At 41.4% G+C, this 19,642-nt stretch overlaps 1 protein-coding gene across 3 annotated transcripts in view; it reads left to right on the top strand.

Moving 5' to 3' along the window:
• The window catches only part of TRIM67 (tripartite motif containing 67), an 83,324-nt gene extending 75,894 nt beyond the window's left edge, over window positions 1-7,430 (top strand). For all 3 annotated transcript variants that reach the window (XM_061624459.1, XM_061624457.1, XM_061624458.1), the window contains exon 10: window positions 5,531-7,430. In XM_061624459.1, coding sequence (XP_061480443.1) covers window positions 5,531-5,596 — 66 coding nt within the window. In that variant the 3' untranslated portion in view covers window positions 5,597-7,430. The remainder of the gene's footprint in view (window positions 1-5,530) is intronic.
• Window positions 7,431-19,642: the final 12,212 nt, after the last annotated feature.

The following is a 19,642-nucleotide window of genomic DNA, read 5'->3' as shown; positions in this document are numbered from 1 at the left end:
GGTCCAATAATTTCAATAGCCATTCTTCCATTATCCCTGTTAGTTCCATCTTCCATCTTCAATAGTCCTGTTAAGTCCAGTAATTTCAGTGTCCAATCTTCCATTATCAGTATTCCATAATAATCTTGCTGTTGTAGCCATAGTCATATAATAAGAGTCTGATGGGAATTTCCTCTATCCCAAATATTTTCTTGCCATCCATTCTGAATAAGTTGCTGAAATACTGTTGTAAAGTCATATCTGTGTTCTTCTTTTTTACAAAATGCACTGGCTCATCTCTTAAGAGTTTTTCCATTTTCACATGGCTGCAGTTAATTCCATAGATTTTCTCTATATCAAGCTCCATCACATCATTCCAGTCCAGAAGATTATCCAAGCCATTGATAACTTTATCTCTAATATCTTCATTAATTTCTTCAGAGATAACGTTAAATTCCAAACAGTAGATTTTATTTCTAAAATCCATAAACTCCAGATCTTTTTCCAATTCCACATTTGTTCCAATCTCCAGGGCTTGTATCTTCCCTTTATTTTTTCTTTTCTCATCTCTGATCTCATTCTCCTCTCTCACAGGATCCCCTATTTCTTTAAGCTCCTGCATCATTTTGCTCAGTTCAATTTTCAACTCCTTACTACCCTGTCGCAGGGTTTGTTTCGTTATCTCAATCTCATCCATTATTTTCTGAAACATAGTTACTTCCAGATTCTCAGCCACTTTCTTGATTGCCATTTTTAAAACCACGAAAACAAAGCAAAACAAAAATAAAGAAGAACCACTTCTTATTTCAGCAACAATTGGGTTAATATTCCAGGCTTGATGACATCACAGTATAAACAGAGCAACCTGCCTTATCTCTCTATGTTCAAGAATGCAAAACAAATTTAGTTCCCAGCATCAAAACAGTTAGTGGCGTCGTGAAGAAGCAGATTCGTCAAAATAAAATAGACCAAAAAGAGAATAGTCCCAGACAATATAATATTCCTCGGAATAGAAATCAGGAATAGAAATCCCTCTTCTGTTTATATCTTTAGAATGCACTTCCAGGACAGCTTTTTGCAATAGAAACAGAGATAAGCTGTTAATTTCGTGAATAACAGAGAAGAGGTATAGCTCACCCAGAAGTTGTCCAAAGCCGATCAATCTGACAAATCTCCTTTTGCTGCAACAATTTAAACCAAGTAAAAAAAATAATAGAAAGAAGGGTGCTTGCCTGTTAGTCCGTTCTCTCTTTAAAGAAAAGATAAACGTATCGCTTAAACAGATAGAGCTTGTTCGGAAGTCCGTCCGGCATTGTTGGCTGGACCTTATCTCATAAATTAATGAAATCCAGTCCTCCCAACAAAAACAGGCTTTTGAGGTTGATCTCTATGTTTCTCCCTGCCCGGGAGAAATTTCATCAGTCAAAAAAAAAATGTTCTGACTGATTTATATCTGAATAAGCTTCTTTTGAGGTGGGAGCCCGTCCCAAAAGCAGGCACAAGCGAAGTCACCCTTCCCGGAAGTCGTCCCAATACCGATCCTTGAGGGACTCCACTTTCTACAGCCCTCCATTGGGAGAACTGTCCGTTTATTCCTACTCTCTGCTTTCTGCTTCTTAACCAATTCCTTATCCACAAGAGGACCTCTCCTCTTATTCCATGACGGCTAAGCTTCCTCAGAAGTCTTTGGTGAGGTACCTTGTCAAACGCTTTTTGAAAGTCTAAGTACACTATGTCCACTGGATCACCTCTATCTATATGCTTGTTGACATTCTCAAAGAATTCTAATAGGTTACTGAGACAGGACTTTCCCTTGCAGAAGCCATGCTGGCTCTGCCTCAGCAAGGCTTGTTCTTCTATGTGCTTAGTTAATCTAGCTTTAATAATACTTTCTACCAGTTTTCCAGGGACAGAAGTTAAGCTAACTGGCCTGTAATTTCCGGGATCCCCTCTGGATCCCTTTTTGAAGATTGGCGTTACATTTGCCACTTTCCAGTCCTCAGGCACGGAGGAGGACCCGAGGGACAAGTTACATATTTTAGTTAGCAGATCAGCAATTTCACATTTGAGTTCTTTGAGAACTCTCGGGTGGATGCCATCCGGGCCCGGTGATTTCTCAGTTTTTATATTGTCCATTAAGCCTAGAACTTCCTCTCTCGTTACCACTATTTGTCTCAGTTCCTCAGAATCCCTTCCTGCAAATGTTAGTTCAGGTTCAGGGATCTGCCCTATATCTTCCACTGTGAAGACAGATGCAAAGAATTCATTTAGCTTCTCTGCAATCTCCTTATCGTTCTTTAGTACACCTTTGACTCCCTTATCATCCAAGGGTCCAATCGCCTCCCTAGATGGTCTCCTGCTTTGAATGTATTTATAGAATTTTTTGTTGTTGGTTTTTTTGTTCTTAGCAATGTGCTCCTCAAATTCTTTTTTAGCATCCCTTATTGTCTTCTTGCATTTCTTTTGCCAGAGTTTGTGTTCTTCTTTATTTTCTTCATTTGGACAAGACTTCCATTTTCTGAAGGAAGACTTTTTGCCTCTAAGAGCTTCCTTGACTTTGCTCGTTAACCATGCTGGCATCTTCTTGGCCCTGGCGGTACCTTTTCTGATCTGCGGTATGCACTCCAGTTGAGCTTCTAATATAGTGTTTTTAAACAACTTCCAAGCATTTTCGAGTGATGTGACCCTCTGGACTTTGTTTTTCAGCTTTCTTTTTACCAATCCCCTCATTTTTGTGAAGTTTCCTCTTTTGAAGTCAAATGTGACCGTGTTGGATTTTCTTGGCAATTGGCCATTTACGTGTATGTTTAATTTAATAGCACTGTGGTCACTGCTCCCAATCAGTTCAACAACACTTACATCTCGCACCAGGTCCCGGTCCCCACTGAGGATTAAGTCCAGGGTTGCCGTCCCTCTGGTCGGTTCCATGACCAACTGGTCTAGGGAATAGTCATTTAGAATATCTAGAAACTTTGCTTCTTTGTCATGACTGGAACACATATGTGGCCAGTCTATGTCCGGGTAGTTGAAGTCACCCATTACTACCACCTTTCCTACTTTGGATGCTTCCTCAATTTCATATCTCATCTCAAGGTCTCCCTGAGCATTTTGATCAGGGGGACGATAGATCATTCCCAGTATTAAGTCGCTCCTGGGGCATGGTATCACCACCCACAACGATTCTGTGGAGGAGTCTGCCTCTTTTGGGGTTTCGAGCTTGCTGGATTCAATGCCTTCTTTCACGTACAGAGCGACTCCGTCACCAATATGTCCTTCCCTGTCCTTCCGATATAGTTTATATCCAGGGATAACCGTATCCCACTGGTTTTCTCCATTCCACCAGGTCTCCATTATGCTCACTATATCAATGCTCTCCTCTAAGACCAAGCACTCCAGTTCTCCCATCTTGGTTTGGAGGCTCCTAGCATTAGCGTACAGGCACTTGTAAGCAGTGTCTCTCTTCAAGTGTCTTTGGCACTTGTGGTTAGGCCTGTGGTAATTTTGCTCTTCTGAATTTATATCCTGTGCCCCTGCTCTCACAATGCCTACTTCTAGGCCTACCCCTTTTAAAATTTCATCATTTCTTTGGTTTTTATCCCAGGGGGGAGGTTTATTCCGAACCGGACCTTTCTCAGCTCCTGTCGGGTTTCCCCCCTCAGTCAGTTTAAAAGCTGCTCTGCTATCTTTTTAATTTTAAGTGCCAGCAGTCTGGTTCCATTCTGGTTCAAGTGGAGCCCGTCCCTTTTGTACAGGCCCGGCTTGTCCCAAAATGTTCCCCAGTGCCTAACAAATCTAAACCCTTCCACCTGACACCATCGTCTCATCCACGCATTGAGACTGCAAAGCTGGGCCTGTCTGGCTGGTCCTGCGCGTGGAACCGGTAGCATTTCAGAGAAAGCCACCTTGGAGGTCCTGGCTTTCAGCATCCTACCTAGCAACCTAAATTTTGCTTCCAGGACCTCACGGCTGCATTTCCCCATGTTGTTGGTGCCAACGTGCACCACGACCACTGACTCCTTCCCAGCACCGTCTACCAAACTATCTAAACGACGGGCGATATCCGCAACCTTCGCACCAGGCAGGCAAAACACCTTGCGGTCTACACGCCCATCACACACCCCACTGTCTATGTTCCTAATGATCGAATCACCCACTACAAGGATCCCTCCACCCGCTGGAGATATATCCTCGGCACGAGAGGATAGCTGCTCATCCCCCAAGGAATGGGTCCCTTCTAAGGGATCGTTTCCCGCTTCCTCAGCTGGATGCTCTCCTTCCCCGAGACCATCGTTCTCCATGATAGCAGGAGAGCTATCATCGTTGGAGTGGGACACAGCTATAACGTCCCTGAAGGCCTCCTCCACACACCTCTCTGCCTCTCTCAGCTTTTCCAGGTCTGCCACCTTGGCCTCAAGGAAATGAAGTCGTTCCCAGAGAGCCAGGAGCTCATTGCACCGAGAGCACACCCACGACTGCTGTCCAACAGGCAGATAGTCGTACATGCTGCAGGCTGTGCAAAACACTGGAAAGCCCCCACACCCCTGCTGGCTTCTTACCTGCATAGTTTTGTTTGAGGTTTATTACGTCAATAGGTTGGAGACTGTGGTTTAGTTGAGGTCAGGGAACAGAAGGGCAGAGTGGGGGGCCCTGGCCTCCTCGCCCTGCAGCCGAACTCGCTCTGCTGCTTAACTCGCCTTGACGCTTCGTCAGCTGGGGCTCCCTCTAGCTCGTGGAGTACCTTAACTCAGGTGAATGCAGCTGGGGGTGAGACAGGGCTTTCGACAGTTACTTGGAGTAGAGGGCATTAAAAAAGTGTTTTTCTCATCTGGTTCCTTTAGACTAACTTGTGACCTGCACAGTTTTTTCACCCCTGATGCTGGGGAGCTCCTCTGATCAAGACCTTTTTGGCTAGGACCAGCTGAGGCTGTGGAGTTCTCCTTTTAAGACTTGCCCGCAATGCATGGAGACTGTATAGCTAAGTCTGTGAAGATATTCTATACATGTTCTTTTTAAGGAATCGCCAGAGACTGGGGTAGCCAGCATAGTGTCCTCAGAGAATTCCAACTTCCATCATCCCTGACCTTTGGCCATGCTGGCTGGACCTGATGGGAACTGGAGTCCAACAATACCTGGAGAGCACCACGTTGGCTACCCCTGGCTTAGAACACATCATGGCTTCAAGGCCAGCAAGTTGCTTCCTTCAAAACATCAACGTTTTGCATCATTTGTCTTCTTTTAGGACAAAAACATTATCCAAAGGGCACTTTCAGGTGAGAAAATTGAAACTGGTGAATATTCAGCTCAGCTTTCCTCCATATCAAAATGGTCTGAACTTTATTGTTTTCTATCAATAACAAAGTAAAATTTCATAGAAATTGCTCAACTTTTTCCTTGGTAGGGAATGTAATTTCAATTTCTTATGCCTCAAGCTGGTGAAAAACCCTTCCACATCAACAGGGTCCCAGTGCTAAAAAACCAACAGAGTAGTGAAAGGGTTCCTGTTTCATTTAAGTTGTAGTTCTAAATTCTTGTTTGTTTTTTCTCCTTGTAGGTGACTCTGCACACAGGACTTGAGGTACCTCAGACTGTAAGACCACCAAAGCTGTCGAGCAATTGAGCTCCTATTCTGTCAACCTGAGCTGGATTTTATAATCTTTCTTAATATATTTTGGCATACATCAGTTCAAAAGCATTAATCATTTAGAGCAAAATCAGAATTTGTTATTAGAGTGAGGTCGCTCAATAATAATATTTTTTGTCTACATGCCTTTTAATGTTCCAGTGTTCCAAGAGTGCTTATATCACCGAGCTTCCTGTGCATTATCAGTGTATAAAACCTGATTGGTCTGCCCATCTAAAGACAATCAAATAAGTGAAAATTTCAAAAATGCCTCATTTTCCTTTTCATGAATTTTACCTTCAGCCACATGCCAGAGAAAGTTGATCGTACTTAATCACCATTAGTTAGAATGGGAGTTAATCACTTGTAACCTTCTCCGGATTAAATCCATTGTGGGTACATTTTGTTCCATCCTGAGCTCCAGTTGTGATGTACTAGTGTGGATGATCTTAGCCTACATAGTATAAGGACTGTTTGGGGAGTTTGGATAGAGGGGATCCTGTCCCACTAGCAGGCATTTGAACAAAGTGTCCACTGAGCCATTCTTCAAATTTTGGCATGAAGAAACAGGAATAAAATGGATTGCAGTCTGATTGAGGTCAGTAGCATAATTCTCACTGATTCCACTGTGAACAAGGATTTAATTTTTAAAGCAATATATGCTCCAGTCCTCAGGTCACTTATTCCAGAGTAGTTCTAGTAGTAGATCTCTGCGCTGGTGCATCTGCTTGCCGCACTTAAGATTCATGTAGCACTGCTGCAACTTCACATTTTGTGACTTTGTGCTTTCACGTTTGGAGATATGGATCAATTAAGCATAGATCCCATATCAATTCAGATCCTTAACATGTTGATGTGATTCTATATCCTCTTCTTTTACCTATGCCACCCCAGCCCTTCTACTCGTTATTTTGATTTATTTCTTTGTTTGTTTAACAGGATTTATATACTGATTGATCATCAAAACCTATTAGCCAGGTGCAGGAAACCTTTAACCTTCCAGATGTTGCTGAACTACAACTCCCTTCATCCCTAGTCATAGGCCGTGCTTCCTGGGGCTGATGGAAATTATAGTTCAGTAACATCTGGAGGGCCAAAGTGATATACCATTCATATTGTGCATCTTCTTTCTAGAAGATGAACTTCTTATTCAATTTATTGGATTATTCCTATATCAGGTAAACTCAAATTTACAGGGAAAAGCACTGAGATTGGTGTTGTTTGAGGGTAACATGTGGAATACACAAATTAAATGGGAACACAAACACACGGTGAAATCCGGTGTGGACAAGCCCTTAATGTCATGTCTAGTTTGGCTCTGAGTGATCAGGTTTGAACCATCTTTCCTGGCTTCATAAAACATCATCTAATGAAGCCAGGAATGAGTGTCAGCATCGAGTGATTGTTCCTTCTTTACCCCTTCTCTCTTTATGCCACTTTCAGCACTTAATTCTTGGCTTTTATTAAGTCAGAGTTCCCTGTCTGAACCAGGGAACTCTGGTTTAATCTCAGTTAGTTAACCAGGAAGTAAACCTGTTTAGTTAACTGAGATTAAGCCACAGTTCCTTCTGAAGCTGACACTCAAGAGGAAGAGGAAGGAGCACCCAGTTCTGATGCTTGTTCTGGACTTCATGAATCATGATTTATGATCCCAGGAAAAATTGTCTGAATCTGCCATTAGCTAACAAATGTTCCAGTCTGTAGTGAAAGTATCATCAACATCATGCAGCCATTACTTTAGTTTTCCTCTCAGTAAAGTATGCCATGGGAAGACTCTGACACCCAAATGAGTTACTTAAAGAAGCATCCAGGTACCATAATTTAGGAGCTAGGTTTGTGTCATCCTCTAAGCACATGAAGAAATCGTGTGCTTAATTTTAAACATATGAATAAACTTGAAAGTTAAAAAAGAATTTAACCGGATGAAGATGATGCCTTGCACAATCATTTTGTAAAGTAACTTCACCACACCTTCTTTTATAATTTTATTTTACTAATTATTTACCCTTCTAATGATGCTATTTAGATATATCACTCTTTGAATATGCAGATGTGCATGCATCACACACTCTCCTTCTGTTGAAAGGTAATACATAAAGACAGAAGTTCCATGTGATGTAGCTGTTGCTGCAGGAAAGAAGGAATGTTCAGATGTTCCTCTGCAGAAAATGCTGGCATGCCAGGTAAAATGTTAGCTCAGAATAGGGGTGGGAAACGTGTGGCCCTGCAGTTGTTCATGAACTCCAGCTCCCATTAGCCTCAGCCACAGTGGCCAATGGACAGGAATGATGGGAGTTGTAGTCTAGCTACATCTGGAGGACAACCAGTTCCCCACTCCTAGCCTAGAACCATCTCCTTGACATGCTGGTTTTGTATGCGTGGGGAGTGTTTTATGCCAGGGAGCATTCAAAACATTCAATCTGTGACCTGCAATTATACTACCCCGAAATAGATATATCACAAGAGGATTTTGCTCATCTGTTTTGCATAAGCACTATATGCATTGTATTTTGTACTTTCCAAATACAGCTTTCTGTCTTGCATCACACCTCAAGTATGAGACAGAAATATCTGTAGAGTGTTTATTTGGGTAGATCTTCATCAGTTCAGATGTTAAATGGGGCCAGGAGTCATTCTGGCATTTGCATCTGAATGCTTATTGTAGTGTGTGAGTCTGTAGATATCATCACTAGTAAAACCCATAATCTCCAGTGCACACTTCTGAACATCAGAGATAATGGAATATGCCATGGTTGAGATTTATGAGATTTACCTGGGCTCCTTCTGGGAGGAAGGGTGGGATATAAATTAAATAATAATAAATAAATACACTATATTACATAAATGCAATGCTGTGATAACTTCTGCTGAGGTAAAATGTGGCCCAGGAAGTCAACTCCTTCCCCACCCCCACACACCATGAAGACCAGCCATGTCACTGCATGCAAACATATATTGTCCAGCAGTCATAGCCACATGGTACGCATCCTCCACTCAAGTCATATATGTGCAGTTTATTAATTAATTAATTTATTATTAGATTTATATCCCGCCCTTCCTCCCAGGAGGAGTTCTGGTCATTATTTCTGGTGTGATTATAGCCATTATCACCACTGCATATGCATAGAAATCTGTGGCAAAGCATAGCTGTGTGCATTCATTGAGATGTAAACTGAATTTGACCACAAGCTGATTGCCATGTTTATACCACTGCTAGGATTCAATGACTGGGCTTCACACAGTTACTATAACTACACAAAAGCATCTTGTAAGAATTGATCCAAATGCATCCATGTTATAGGACATGCAGTTCGATGGGGAGCTTCATATGGAACTCAGATAAGCTTTCCATGCACGTATGGAGAAAGTGCTATAACAGTGAAGAGTTATTGGGGAAGGATTTAAAAAGGGGCAGTAGGAAACTCATGGTGAAGAAATGGGGAGGGGGAACCACAAATTAACATTTCCATGCAATACATTTTACCACCTTTTCTTCCAATCCCTGTTGCCTCCAGTCATGCAAATAGCACACAGATGCTGCTTTGTTATATACTGAGATTCACAAAGAAATAATACCAGAGGGTTGGAGAGGAAGGTTCCCTTTCTCAGACAAAATGGAAAGACTCCGTCCGTTACAGGAAGCTCCTTCCATTGGAGGAAGGAAACATGTGGATCCAACCAATAATTGTCCCTCTTAAGCTTGCAAGCAAAGGTGCTAACTTTTAAGACATAGCTGTTTTTATTACGTTATTTTAATTTTAAAATAATTACAGATGACTGTGATACATTGAAAGTAGCAATGAATGCTGTTCTAGTTCTTAATTTTCTCATTTAAAATTTGTAAAATTTTCCAGTTTTTTTTAATTAGCAGGGTCAGTATCAAGCCTACCTCACCTAATATCTTATGGACCCTGCTCACTGTGAATTCGCCTTGTATGAACTTAGAACATGTGGCGATAACACTGACTTTGGAAGGGCTTTTTAATAGGCTGACATGTGGCAGTGATTCCCAAATGGCTGGACAGCTATTCTACTCCTGTGAATCACAAGAGATTTATGGCCATGGGGCACAGGCAGTTGAAGGTGAGTGTTGAGGATAACGTGGTGGAAAACACTAAGAAGGTTCTATTTCTGATTTGGGACCAAAACCAACATGTAGACCCAAGAAACACAGTAATCCCATTGGTATTAGTCCCACTTAGTAAAATGTTTGGGAATCACTGTTGAATATAAGTGTCACGTTTAAGTTATACATGTATTGTTACACAACTTTGTTACCAAAAAGTGTTGGACTTATTTTATTAGCAGCATTGCTTGCTTAACTTCTGAACTTCGGTCTTCACTTAAAATAATCCCTAGCAACGTAAATTCTTGCAATTCCATTTTAAAAGGGATTTGGAACTTTTTTTATAAACCCATTGCAGAGTCATTTCCCTTTTCTTTTTAGAATTTCTTTCTGAATATATATTTTGTGTTATTTCATATTTTGGCGTGATGCGCTTGTGCTAGATTTTTCTTGTAGATAGTGACTGGAAAAGGTGTAACGCGACTGGATGAAATGCATGCAGTAAGAAGGGAGATTCTTCATAGCTGCAGGGAAACAAATGGTCCTCTCCATTTCTGTTCTTCCTCAAATTCTAAGGGAAGACTAACCAGGATAAAATCTCTCCTCCAAAGGGTCATTTCACAGCAGTGGGATTGCCACTGAGATGTGTATGCTCAAGAGAGATCCCCAGTCAATTCCATCTTTCTGATTAATGTACTTTAATAAAACACCTGCATTCAAGTGCCAGTTTGTCATATTCACATTCTACCTTTTTAAGTGTGCACTTTAAAAATCTTGGGTGTACACTAAAACCATGTAACACACAAAGAAGTCATAAGTGTTAAAAATAACTGTTAGAAGTATGTAATCTTCAAGTTAACTTTACAGGGTTGTTGTAGAGATTAAGGATTATAACTAGATAATGTGTGAAGTCCTTTGAACACTTGAAAGCACCACATAAATGTTAAATTCTATTCATTTTTTTAAATAACCCCATCTTCTATATATCCAAATACTTGGAAGGGCATGAACTTGGAGCTGATTCTTGTTTAAGAAAAGGCATTGAAAATATTTTTTTTCCTGAAAGGAATGAATGTGCTTATGAACTGGATACCATGAGCACAAAGTGCTGGTATGTGCACATGGAACAAGGTGGCCTGCACATTCAATTTGTGCAAGAAAAACTATAGGCTGCAAAGTTTGAAAGAAGACATAAATGTGGGTTGTGTGAACCACCCATTTGCCTGGAATAAAGGAACAGCGTAGGGTGAAAACATACTGGAAAGCCAGTCTTCAGAGACACAGTTTTGATGTATCACTCCCTGTCTGTTTGTACCCCACATTGCTCCTCTGCTACTGTTTGTGGGACCAAGATCAAGAGAAGAACAAAAAAGCCAATGCAGAATCAAACAGGAGAACAAATTACAACAGAGGGACCCTGGGGGAAGACATGCCATGTAATACACTAAACCCCAGCTCAGTTATCATTAGTCTGCAGGCATAAGCTACACATGCACACTAAAGGGAAATTATGTTGCTGACTTCTGCTCAAACAATAATTCTGGCAACAGTCCAAGCATTTCATTTTTATTTACAAAGGTTTGGCAACAGATATAAAAATATAAATGACACTCCCCCAGTCAGCTGGCAACTCTACTTCGTGATGTTGCAGACCCATCACTAGCTGCCTGTTTCCCTAGCTGTTTTTTGGTTTTGTTTTTAATTTAAGAACATTTCATCTTTGAAGAAGTGGCCCTTAAATTACTCTCCGGGCCCTTTGAAGGTTTCTTTGCATTGTAGCTCTGTAGGACCCAAGGACATTTATGGGAGTCAGATAGCTTCTGCAGAACTTCCAAGAATATACCTTTGGGGACTGACATGGAACTAGGCTGTGTATACATTTAAAGCCCATTCAGAGCATATTGTTTCTCCCCCAAGAATCCTGGGAACTGTAGTTTTTAAAAAGTGTACTGAAAATTGTAGCTCTATGAGAGGTAAACTCCTTCTTCAGGAGAAATAATGTGTTTCAAATGTTCTTTAAATGTATGCAGCCTCAATTCAGCTTTGAGCAGCATGAGCTACTATAGCACCAGCAAACTTGTTCTGTAGATAGTTTGTACCAAGAGAATAAAAAAAGTATGGCACCCAGGTTGGATGGCTGAGTGGGATTAGGAGTTGTCCCTTGTTGCTCTGGATATGCTTGTCTTTCTTCAAGTCAGTGGCCGATCTGACAACAGACAGAAGCTTCTTAAAGAGACACTCTCCCTGTGTCTTCTCTTCTGTTAGATTCCATGTAGCTGATTCTGAAATACAGCAAGAAGGGAGTCCGCCACATATTGTAGGACTGCACATATATTGTGAAGGATGTAGTGGTAAATAGGCAAAGGGATGCTGAAGTCCAAAACGAAATACTGCTTTAGTGCTTTGAAAAAGACCTCACATGATGAATTCTTATATTGTCTTTATCACGGAGGGGGGGGGGAGAGAAATGTATGCCTTAGGAATTATGAGAAGCGTTAATTTACAGCATGCCACTCTGCAGTATAGACAACTATCATTTATCGTTCGTTCCCTTAATTATTTCCCGGAACAAAATTGCTCCATATTATACTTGGTGCAACTAATTAGGGGGAAAATGATATCATAGGCAATGCAGCAACATGCAGTTGCTCAATGGCTTCTTTTCCAATGGCAGATTTTTTTAAAAAACCAGCTAGTTTTGCTGATGTCATTCTATCCAACATTCATTTGTTTTTGTTTTGCGGGAAATAGTTTTCTTTTTAAGAAAAAGATCTTTGTGGGATGGGTCATAGCTCAGTAGTAGAGCATCTGCTTGGCATGCAGAAGGTCCTGACTTCAATTGCTGGCATCTCCAGGTAGGGCTAGGAATAGTCCCTGCCTGAAACTCTGAAGAGCTGCTGCCAGTCAGTGTAGACAATACTGAGCTAGAGAATGGACAAGTGGTCTGACTCCGTTTAAGGCAGCTTCCTACTTAATGAAGAAAAGACAGAGAAATTAAGGTTGTGATCCTATACATGAGGTGTGGGGAAGCTTTGGCCTTCCAAATGTTGCTTAACGACAACTCTCATCAGCTCCAGTAAGCATGACCAACGGGCAAGGATGATGGGAGTTGCAGTTCAGAACATCTGAAGGACTGACGGTTCCCCATGCTTGCCATACAGGTCTAGTCAGACGTAAGTCCCATTGAATTCAATGAGGCTTACTCCCAGGTAAGTGGGTAAAAGGTTGCCGCCTGAATGACTTATTCAGGTCTGCCTACAAACAGGATTGTTTTTCAGATTCAGAAGAGACAGGCCAGAGAGCATCTCCATCCTGACTGTATTAATGGGGGGGGAAGTATATATAAAGAGAGGCCACAATCCAATAGTTAGGTGTGCATAAGGACACAGATTTCAGTGGGCTTGCATGTATCTAACTTTATGTTGGATTGTGGCCAAAATATATTGGACTGAGCAGAAAAGAAAAGTGAAATGTGCTATATCAGAATTTAAGAGGAGATATTAATATGTAAAGTATTATGTATACATACCAATCCATCTTAGTGTAAATAATACATTCTAATGTAATGGTATTGTTAGTTATTGGTCAGTGGTCAAGTTCCATTGTAGTGTTGTAGATTTTTTTTAAAAAATGCATTCAGCAAAATGAAAACAAAAAAGTACTTAGTTTCCAAGTTTTTTAGATGTTTTAGAGCAAGACGAAATGTGTTTTCACTTTTATCCTCCTCTTTTAATATGGATAATAATTTTTAAATAATTAAGGCTCAGCCACCCACCACAATGCAAAGCACTGTAATTTGCTTTCCCTTGCAATCCATATTTCAGATGTGCACAAATCTACAGCTTTGGTCTGGTTCATGCATTTACTGGGCTGGCAATCCGCCTTGTGTGGTGGTGGAGCTGAAGCGCGTCTCGTTCCCTTACTACATACATAATGTAACATGTGAGGTAGGTGCTCCATGCTGAGGCCCATATGCGTGTAAGCCTATTTCATGTCCTCTTTTTATTTAGGTGGCTGGAATGAAAACAAACAAACTGGGCCTCAGCATTGAGTGTGAGGTTCAGTTGTTGTTATGGGTGTGCTGCAGGAGAGAGGTGTGTATATAAACTGGGAGCCAGATAATATATGATGTTAATTGCATGAATCCAATTAGTGTGTACATTCCTGTTGTGTAAATAGCAGCCCAGGGGAAGCCTGAGTAGCCTTGGGACTAGCTTCTCTTTCTCTCCTGGCATATACAGCACCTCTCCGAAGCTGTAGTTTGCATTTCAAGGGAAGCCTCCACTGGTGCCAGTGGGAGCTTCCCTTGAAATGGAAACAGCAGCTTCTGGGAGACATTTTTTGTTAAACTCCCCTTTCCCACCTCCTGTGATCCTGAAACTGTCTTTCCACATATTACATTTCCAGATCAAATCCAAGCTTTCTTTCAGCTGTCATTTACATAACAAGATGCCCGTTAATTACATTCACACAATTAATACCGACTGTAGTCCAGTCCTTAGACTTCAAGAGGCACAGAAGAGAAATATACAAGAAACCCAGTAGGGTTTGTGCACATTTTTTCTACCCACAGCTTGTTGGTAAGACTGATGCAAGTAGGTAAAGTGGAGTTATGGTACAGCTCTGTGAAGTCTAATCTTGGGTTTTTACTACCTTTACAGCATCCTTGAATAAAAAATTGAAACATTCCTTTTAGGAAGAGCAACAGAGAGTAGTAATAAAATCTCATAACCTCAGTGAGTCTTTCCATAGTTTAAATTACCAAATCAATAAAGGAATATAAGGGAGGTGGCTTGTGATTGCTAATGTTTAACCTTTTTTTAAAAAATGAGCAGTTACCTATTTTTATTGACAATATTTATTTAGAATGAAATGGGGCAGCGAAACCAAGCACAAATTTATTTAAACTGAAATAAATAGCCAGGCTTCTTTAGAATTCCACATACACCAAGCTATCTGTATTCTCACACACTATAACTGAAATGGGTTTAATTATGTACTATTTCAACATGTTTGCAAGCTGGGACTGGATTAACTGATATACCAGGAGATTTTTCTAACATAGCCTCCTCCCCGCAGGTTAGTTCCTTTCACACATGCATGTTTAGCATCCTGTCAGGAAAGAGGGTGGCAATTAGATGAGGAAATCCCCCACCACCGCAATCAGTCCTGCCTATCCAGGAATGCCCCAAATATGTGCAGAGTTTTCATTCCCATGGGCCACATAGTCCTGCACGGAGGCTCTTCATACAATCCAGACCATCCATGTGGTGAATGCATTTCAAATGGTACATCCTGCATCAAGCACTGCCCCACAAAAGGCACTTTCAGTAGTCTTCATATGTGTGCATAACATTTTAATCAGCTCTCAGCATAGTAAAGGGTATAACCTGGGCCAGACTGGCACAATTATGCAAGGACAATGGGCTAGCGTTTGTTCCATATACAGGGCTCCTTTTAAAAAACTCATAGAGCATGCCACCTCTTTCTTAACACACAGTAGAATTGGCCACCACATTCCCAGTTGTAGGAAATTTTAAGTACCTGAAAATCTGCCTTTTGTATATGGCAAGTGGCAACAGATTTTAGATGAGGCACTAGATGTGCTCTGTCTAACATTGTCATATCAATGGCTACTAGCCATGAAGGCTATATTCTCCCTCCATGCCAGAGACAGTATGCCTCTGAATACCAGTTGTTGGGAATCACATGTGGGGAGAGTGCAGTTATACTCAGGTCCTGCTTGTGGTCTTTCCATAAGCATCTGGTTGGCCACTGTGAGAACAGAATGCTCCACCAGATGGGCCTTTGGCCTGATTCAACAAGGTTCTTCTTACGTTCTAAAACTCTTGCCATATGTATGATGATTCCCATGTGCTTTCGTGAGCGCAGCCAAAGGAAAGCCTGTGATAAATAGGTCAGAGAAGTATGGCGTTCTAAAGTAATCCACCATTGCTTGCAAACAAGCATTTTAATTGGAAGATATTCCAATGGATAACTGCTACTATAAGCAGACCAGAGTGCCATTTTTGAAGCTCACAGCTAGACCTTGAAACCAAGCACATGATCACCTCGACATTTACATGGGGACTGCAATATTGCTTTCATGTATCTGTCACATGGACTTTTAAACATCGTTTTAAAAAGTTCACCCAATGTGATTCTTAGCATTCTATAAGAAATGGCCAAGAGCATTCCAAGTAATGAAATTCTCCTTGCATGGAAGATTTCAGTCATCTTCTTTTAAAACTGCAGAATCATATCCATGATCGTACATCTACATTGTCTTTGAGAGTCTTAGTCTATGACACTAGAATACTTATAGCCTTAGGCTGCAATCCAGTACATGTCTACTAAGAGGCAAGCTCCATTGTGTTCAATGGGACTTACTCACAGGATTGCAGTCTTAGTGAATTTCCAGTGTGAAATCTCAAACTGGTAAAGATCAGGCTCTTCTATCCCAACCCCCTTTCCTGTGTCACTCAGTCTATCTCAGGAAATAATGAGGGGAGGTGACCACATGATCAAGGAAAAACCACATCCGAAGAAACAGTATATAGCCTGGTCTATTCCTTGCTTTTTCTTGACAATGAACAGCAGGGAGTATGCATGCACCTGAGACTTGTACTGGGTTGATATTTCTCCTTGGAAAGTAATGAGTGAACAGTCATAACTCTTTCACTTTGGTTTACCAAGAGCTGGCCTTCAAGGGCAATCCTTTGCCTTTAATAGCTCCATCACAGTAGGTCAGTAGGTATGAATACTTTATTGCAAGCCTTTGATGGGGGAGGACCAATCAGCAGAAGTTCTTTTTGCTATGTGATGTTAAAAAGACATGGAATCCCTTTTGGGTTTCACCAGAGTTGACAACCCTGTTTTACATAAATGCTGTCAATAAAAATACTAAGCTGTTAAAATAGTGAATGGAAGCACAGCCAGGAGACACAGTAGAATGAAAATGTTGTAGAATTAATGCATGAGGTAGAACTGCTGTTTTTTTCTCAAGTTGTTATAAAAAGCATGGAAGATGTTAATTTAAATGTTGGCAAAAACAATTGGGAAGAAAGTCACATGTTACGTTCACATCTGCTTAAGACAAACAACATTATTTCCTGGTTTCCCTCCCTAATCACATTTTTGGTTCTGTCATGTAGCATAGTTAATATCCTTAGATCTGGTAGAATGTACATCTCCAATATATGTCACCAGATCATGAAAGGAGAAAAATTAACTTTTTCTAATTTTTTACCTGCAGCAAAGTTTGTATTTTTTGAATTGGAAGCAAAATGATTTTTGTCTTATTGTCTCAAAAGTCAAACTTTTGTGTAGTGCCCTTTTGGAAAACAAAGTATGAGTTTATGTTGTTTTACAGATTTTAAATAAATTTATTACATTGCCAACAAAGCCAGTGACACTGTCTCATTGATTTTCTGCTGCAATACAACTGTACTCATGTGATCTACCAGATAGGCTTAGTCAGTGACAAAGCACTGTGACAGGGGAAGGGACATAGCTCAGTGGCAGAGGGTCTACCTTGCATGCAGAAGGTCCCTGGTTCAATCCCCAGCATCTCCCAGCTGCTGGGGTGCTGCTGGCAGCCATTGTTGCCAATACTGAGCTAGATGGACCAGTGCTCTGAGTTGGTATAATGTAATGCAGCTTCCTGTATTCCTGTGTTAATGGCTCATGTCATGGACACAGTCTTCTGGCAGTTCTCCTAGGTGGTTTCAGAGCAATGAATGAGAGCTGGTCCACCATTTGCTGCCAAGCAGCATATGTCAAGTTGCCCTCACTTGCTGAAACTATTTTTTGAAATCAACCCATCAAAAATCCTTGAAACTTAGGAGGGGAAATGGTATCTTGGCCTTCCCTGTGATCGGTATCTTTTTTTCTTAAAGGGAAACAGTGCAGTGTATGCAGCACGGGGGGAGAATCCTTTTCAAGCCCAAGGGTGATATTTGCTCATGGGTAACCTTTTAGAGGCCAGACCCCAATGATGGACGGGACCAGAGGGGCTGAGCAGTAGATGCAACTCTTACCTTTGGACAGCGGGCAACATCCCAGCCATGCAAAGAGTCAGGTGTTTCTACATCACCATCCCATCTCTCCATCCAAGCAAGCAAAAGGCACTTTTCTTACAGAATTTGTACTGGCTGAGCATACAATTTTAATACCTTGCACTTTTCCTCCCATTGGAGATAGCAGGTGCTGGTGAAATTCCAGCTGTGACCAGAAGAAAGCCCCTCCTCATGCCTCAGTCCCGATCTGTTTCAGCCCTTGCACAGCTATTTATTAAGCGAAGAACAGCTACACACTGCCAAACGCCATGAGAAGTCACATCTAGCGTGGCCCTCAGACGGGGTCCAAGAATGTGCAGCTGGATCATGCCATGGGGATGTTTCAGGGGACCTCCAAGGAATCCCACAGTTCCTAGGAGGAACACTGTTTCTCTTTCCTGTGCAGCAGATGAGGCACACTTGAGAGAAAAGTCTCAAATGGCACAAAGGAGCACAAATGGCACAAATTGTATGATAATTTCTTTAAAAATCCTTACAACAAAATACCTTTGCCATTTTAAGATTGAAAAGAGCAGACAAGGATTTTTTTAAGGTCAGTTGGACTCTGTGTATACTTTTACGGGAATTCCAGAATAAGAACATCTTTATTTTCTTAAAAGATTTTTAAACCATCCTTGTTCAATGTCAGGGTGGTGTACAATATAAGACTGAAAATGGTTATAAATCCACTATTTTGTGAAAAACACATGATGAAATATTGTCAAAACAAGTTTAAGAGTCAGTGAAACACAACAGGTCTGACTACACAACTAAAATACCCAAAGACAAAAGTTTTGACCTGGTGCCAGAAAGATACCAAAACAGACACCAGTCGTACATCTATGAGAGAAGATTCTCCCCGTAACTGACAAGGGTACTCTAAGAAGAGATTCCTTAGCAGATCTTAAGATATTGGTAAGCTGGTATAGGGAGAAACATTTCTGCAGGTATTGAGGCCTCAAGCAGTTTAGGGTTTTTAAGGTTAAAACCAGTACCTTGAATTGCAATCAGAAGCAAAGAAGGAGTCAGTGCAGTCAGAAGCAGTGTAATGGTCACACCCATTAACATTCTGGTGGCCACATCAGTTGAAGTGTTTATATCATTTTCAGTGGCAGCCCCAGAGCATGGACCACTGAGGTTAGGCTATCTCTATTCAGGAATGGTTGCAGTTGGCAAGCCAGCCAAAGTTGGCAACAGGTACTCTAAACCAAGGCCTTAAGTGACAAAGCTAGTTCAAGGGGTACCCCCCAACCTACATACCTGACCCTTTCAGAGATGTGCAATCCCATCTAGAACAGGCTTCACACCCAATTCCCAGACATGAGAACCGCCTATCCAAAGGGCCTCCATCTTATCAGGATTCAGCTTTAGTTTACTAGCACTCATCCAGCCCATTACCAAGTCCAGACAGAGGTTTAGCACCTGCACAGCCTCACCCAATTCCAATAACAAGGAGTAGGGCTGAGTGTCATCAACATATTGACAGCATCTAACTCCAAATCCCTGGAGCTCAGTAGCTTCATATTGATGTCAAAAAGCCTGGGGAATAAGCATGGGTAACCTTATGAGATGCCAAATCACAACTGCCATGGGGGTTGGAATCCCCCCTCCCCAAAGCAAACTTCTGAAACTAACTCTGTTGATATGAGGAGAGCTACTCTATCCCCATGCTTCCTATCCTCAGTCCACAAAACTGGTCTGGCAAGATAATGATACTATCAGAAGCTGTAAGAAGAATCGACAGGGTTGCACTTTCTGTCTTTGTCCTAAAGTAATTTATCAGGGCAGCCAAGGCAGTTTCAGTGCCAAAGCTCAGCTTAACAAACACAGTAGGGCCCCACTCATACGGCGGGTTACGTTCTGGACCCCTGCCTAAAAGCAAAAACCACCAAAAAGAGGAACTCATTGAATAGAATGGCA

The sequence above is a fragment of the Rhineura floridana genome, chromosome 4, assembly GCF_030035675.1.
Source record: "Rhineura floridana isolate rRhiFlo1 chromosome 4, rRhiFlo1.hap2, whole genome shotgun sequence".
NCBI classification, from domain to species: domain Eukaryota; kingdom Metazoa; phylum Chordata; class Lepidosauria; order Squamata; family Rhineuridae; genus Rhineura; species Rhineura floridana.
This window is presented reverse-complemented; position numbering and strand designations above follow the sequence as displayed.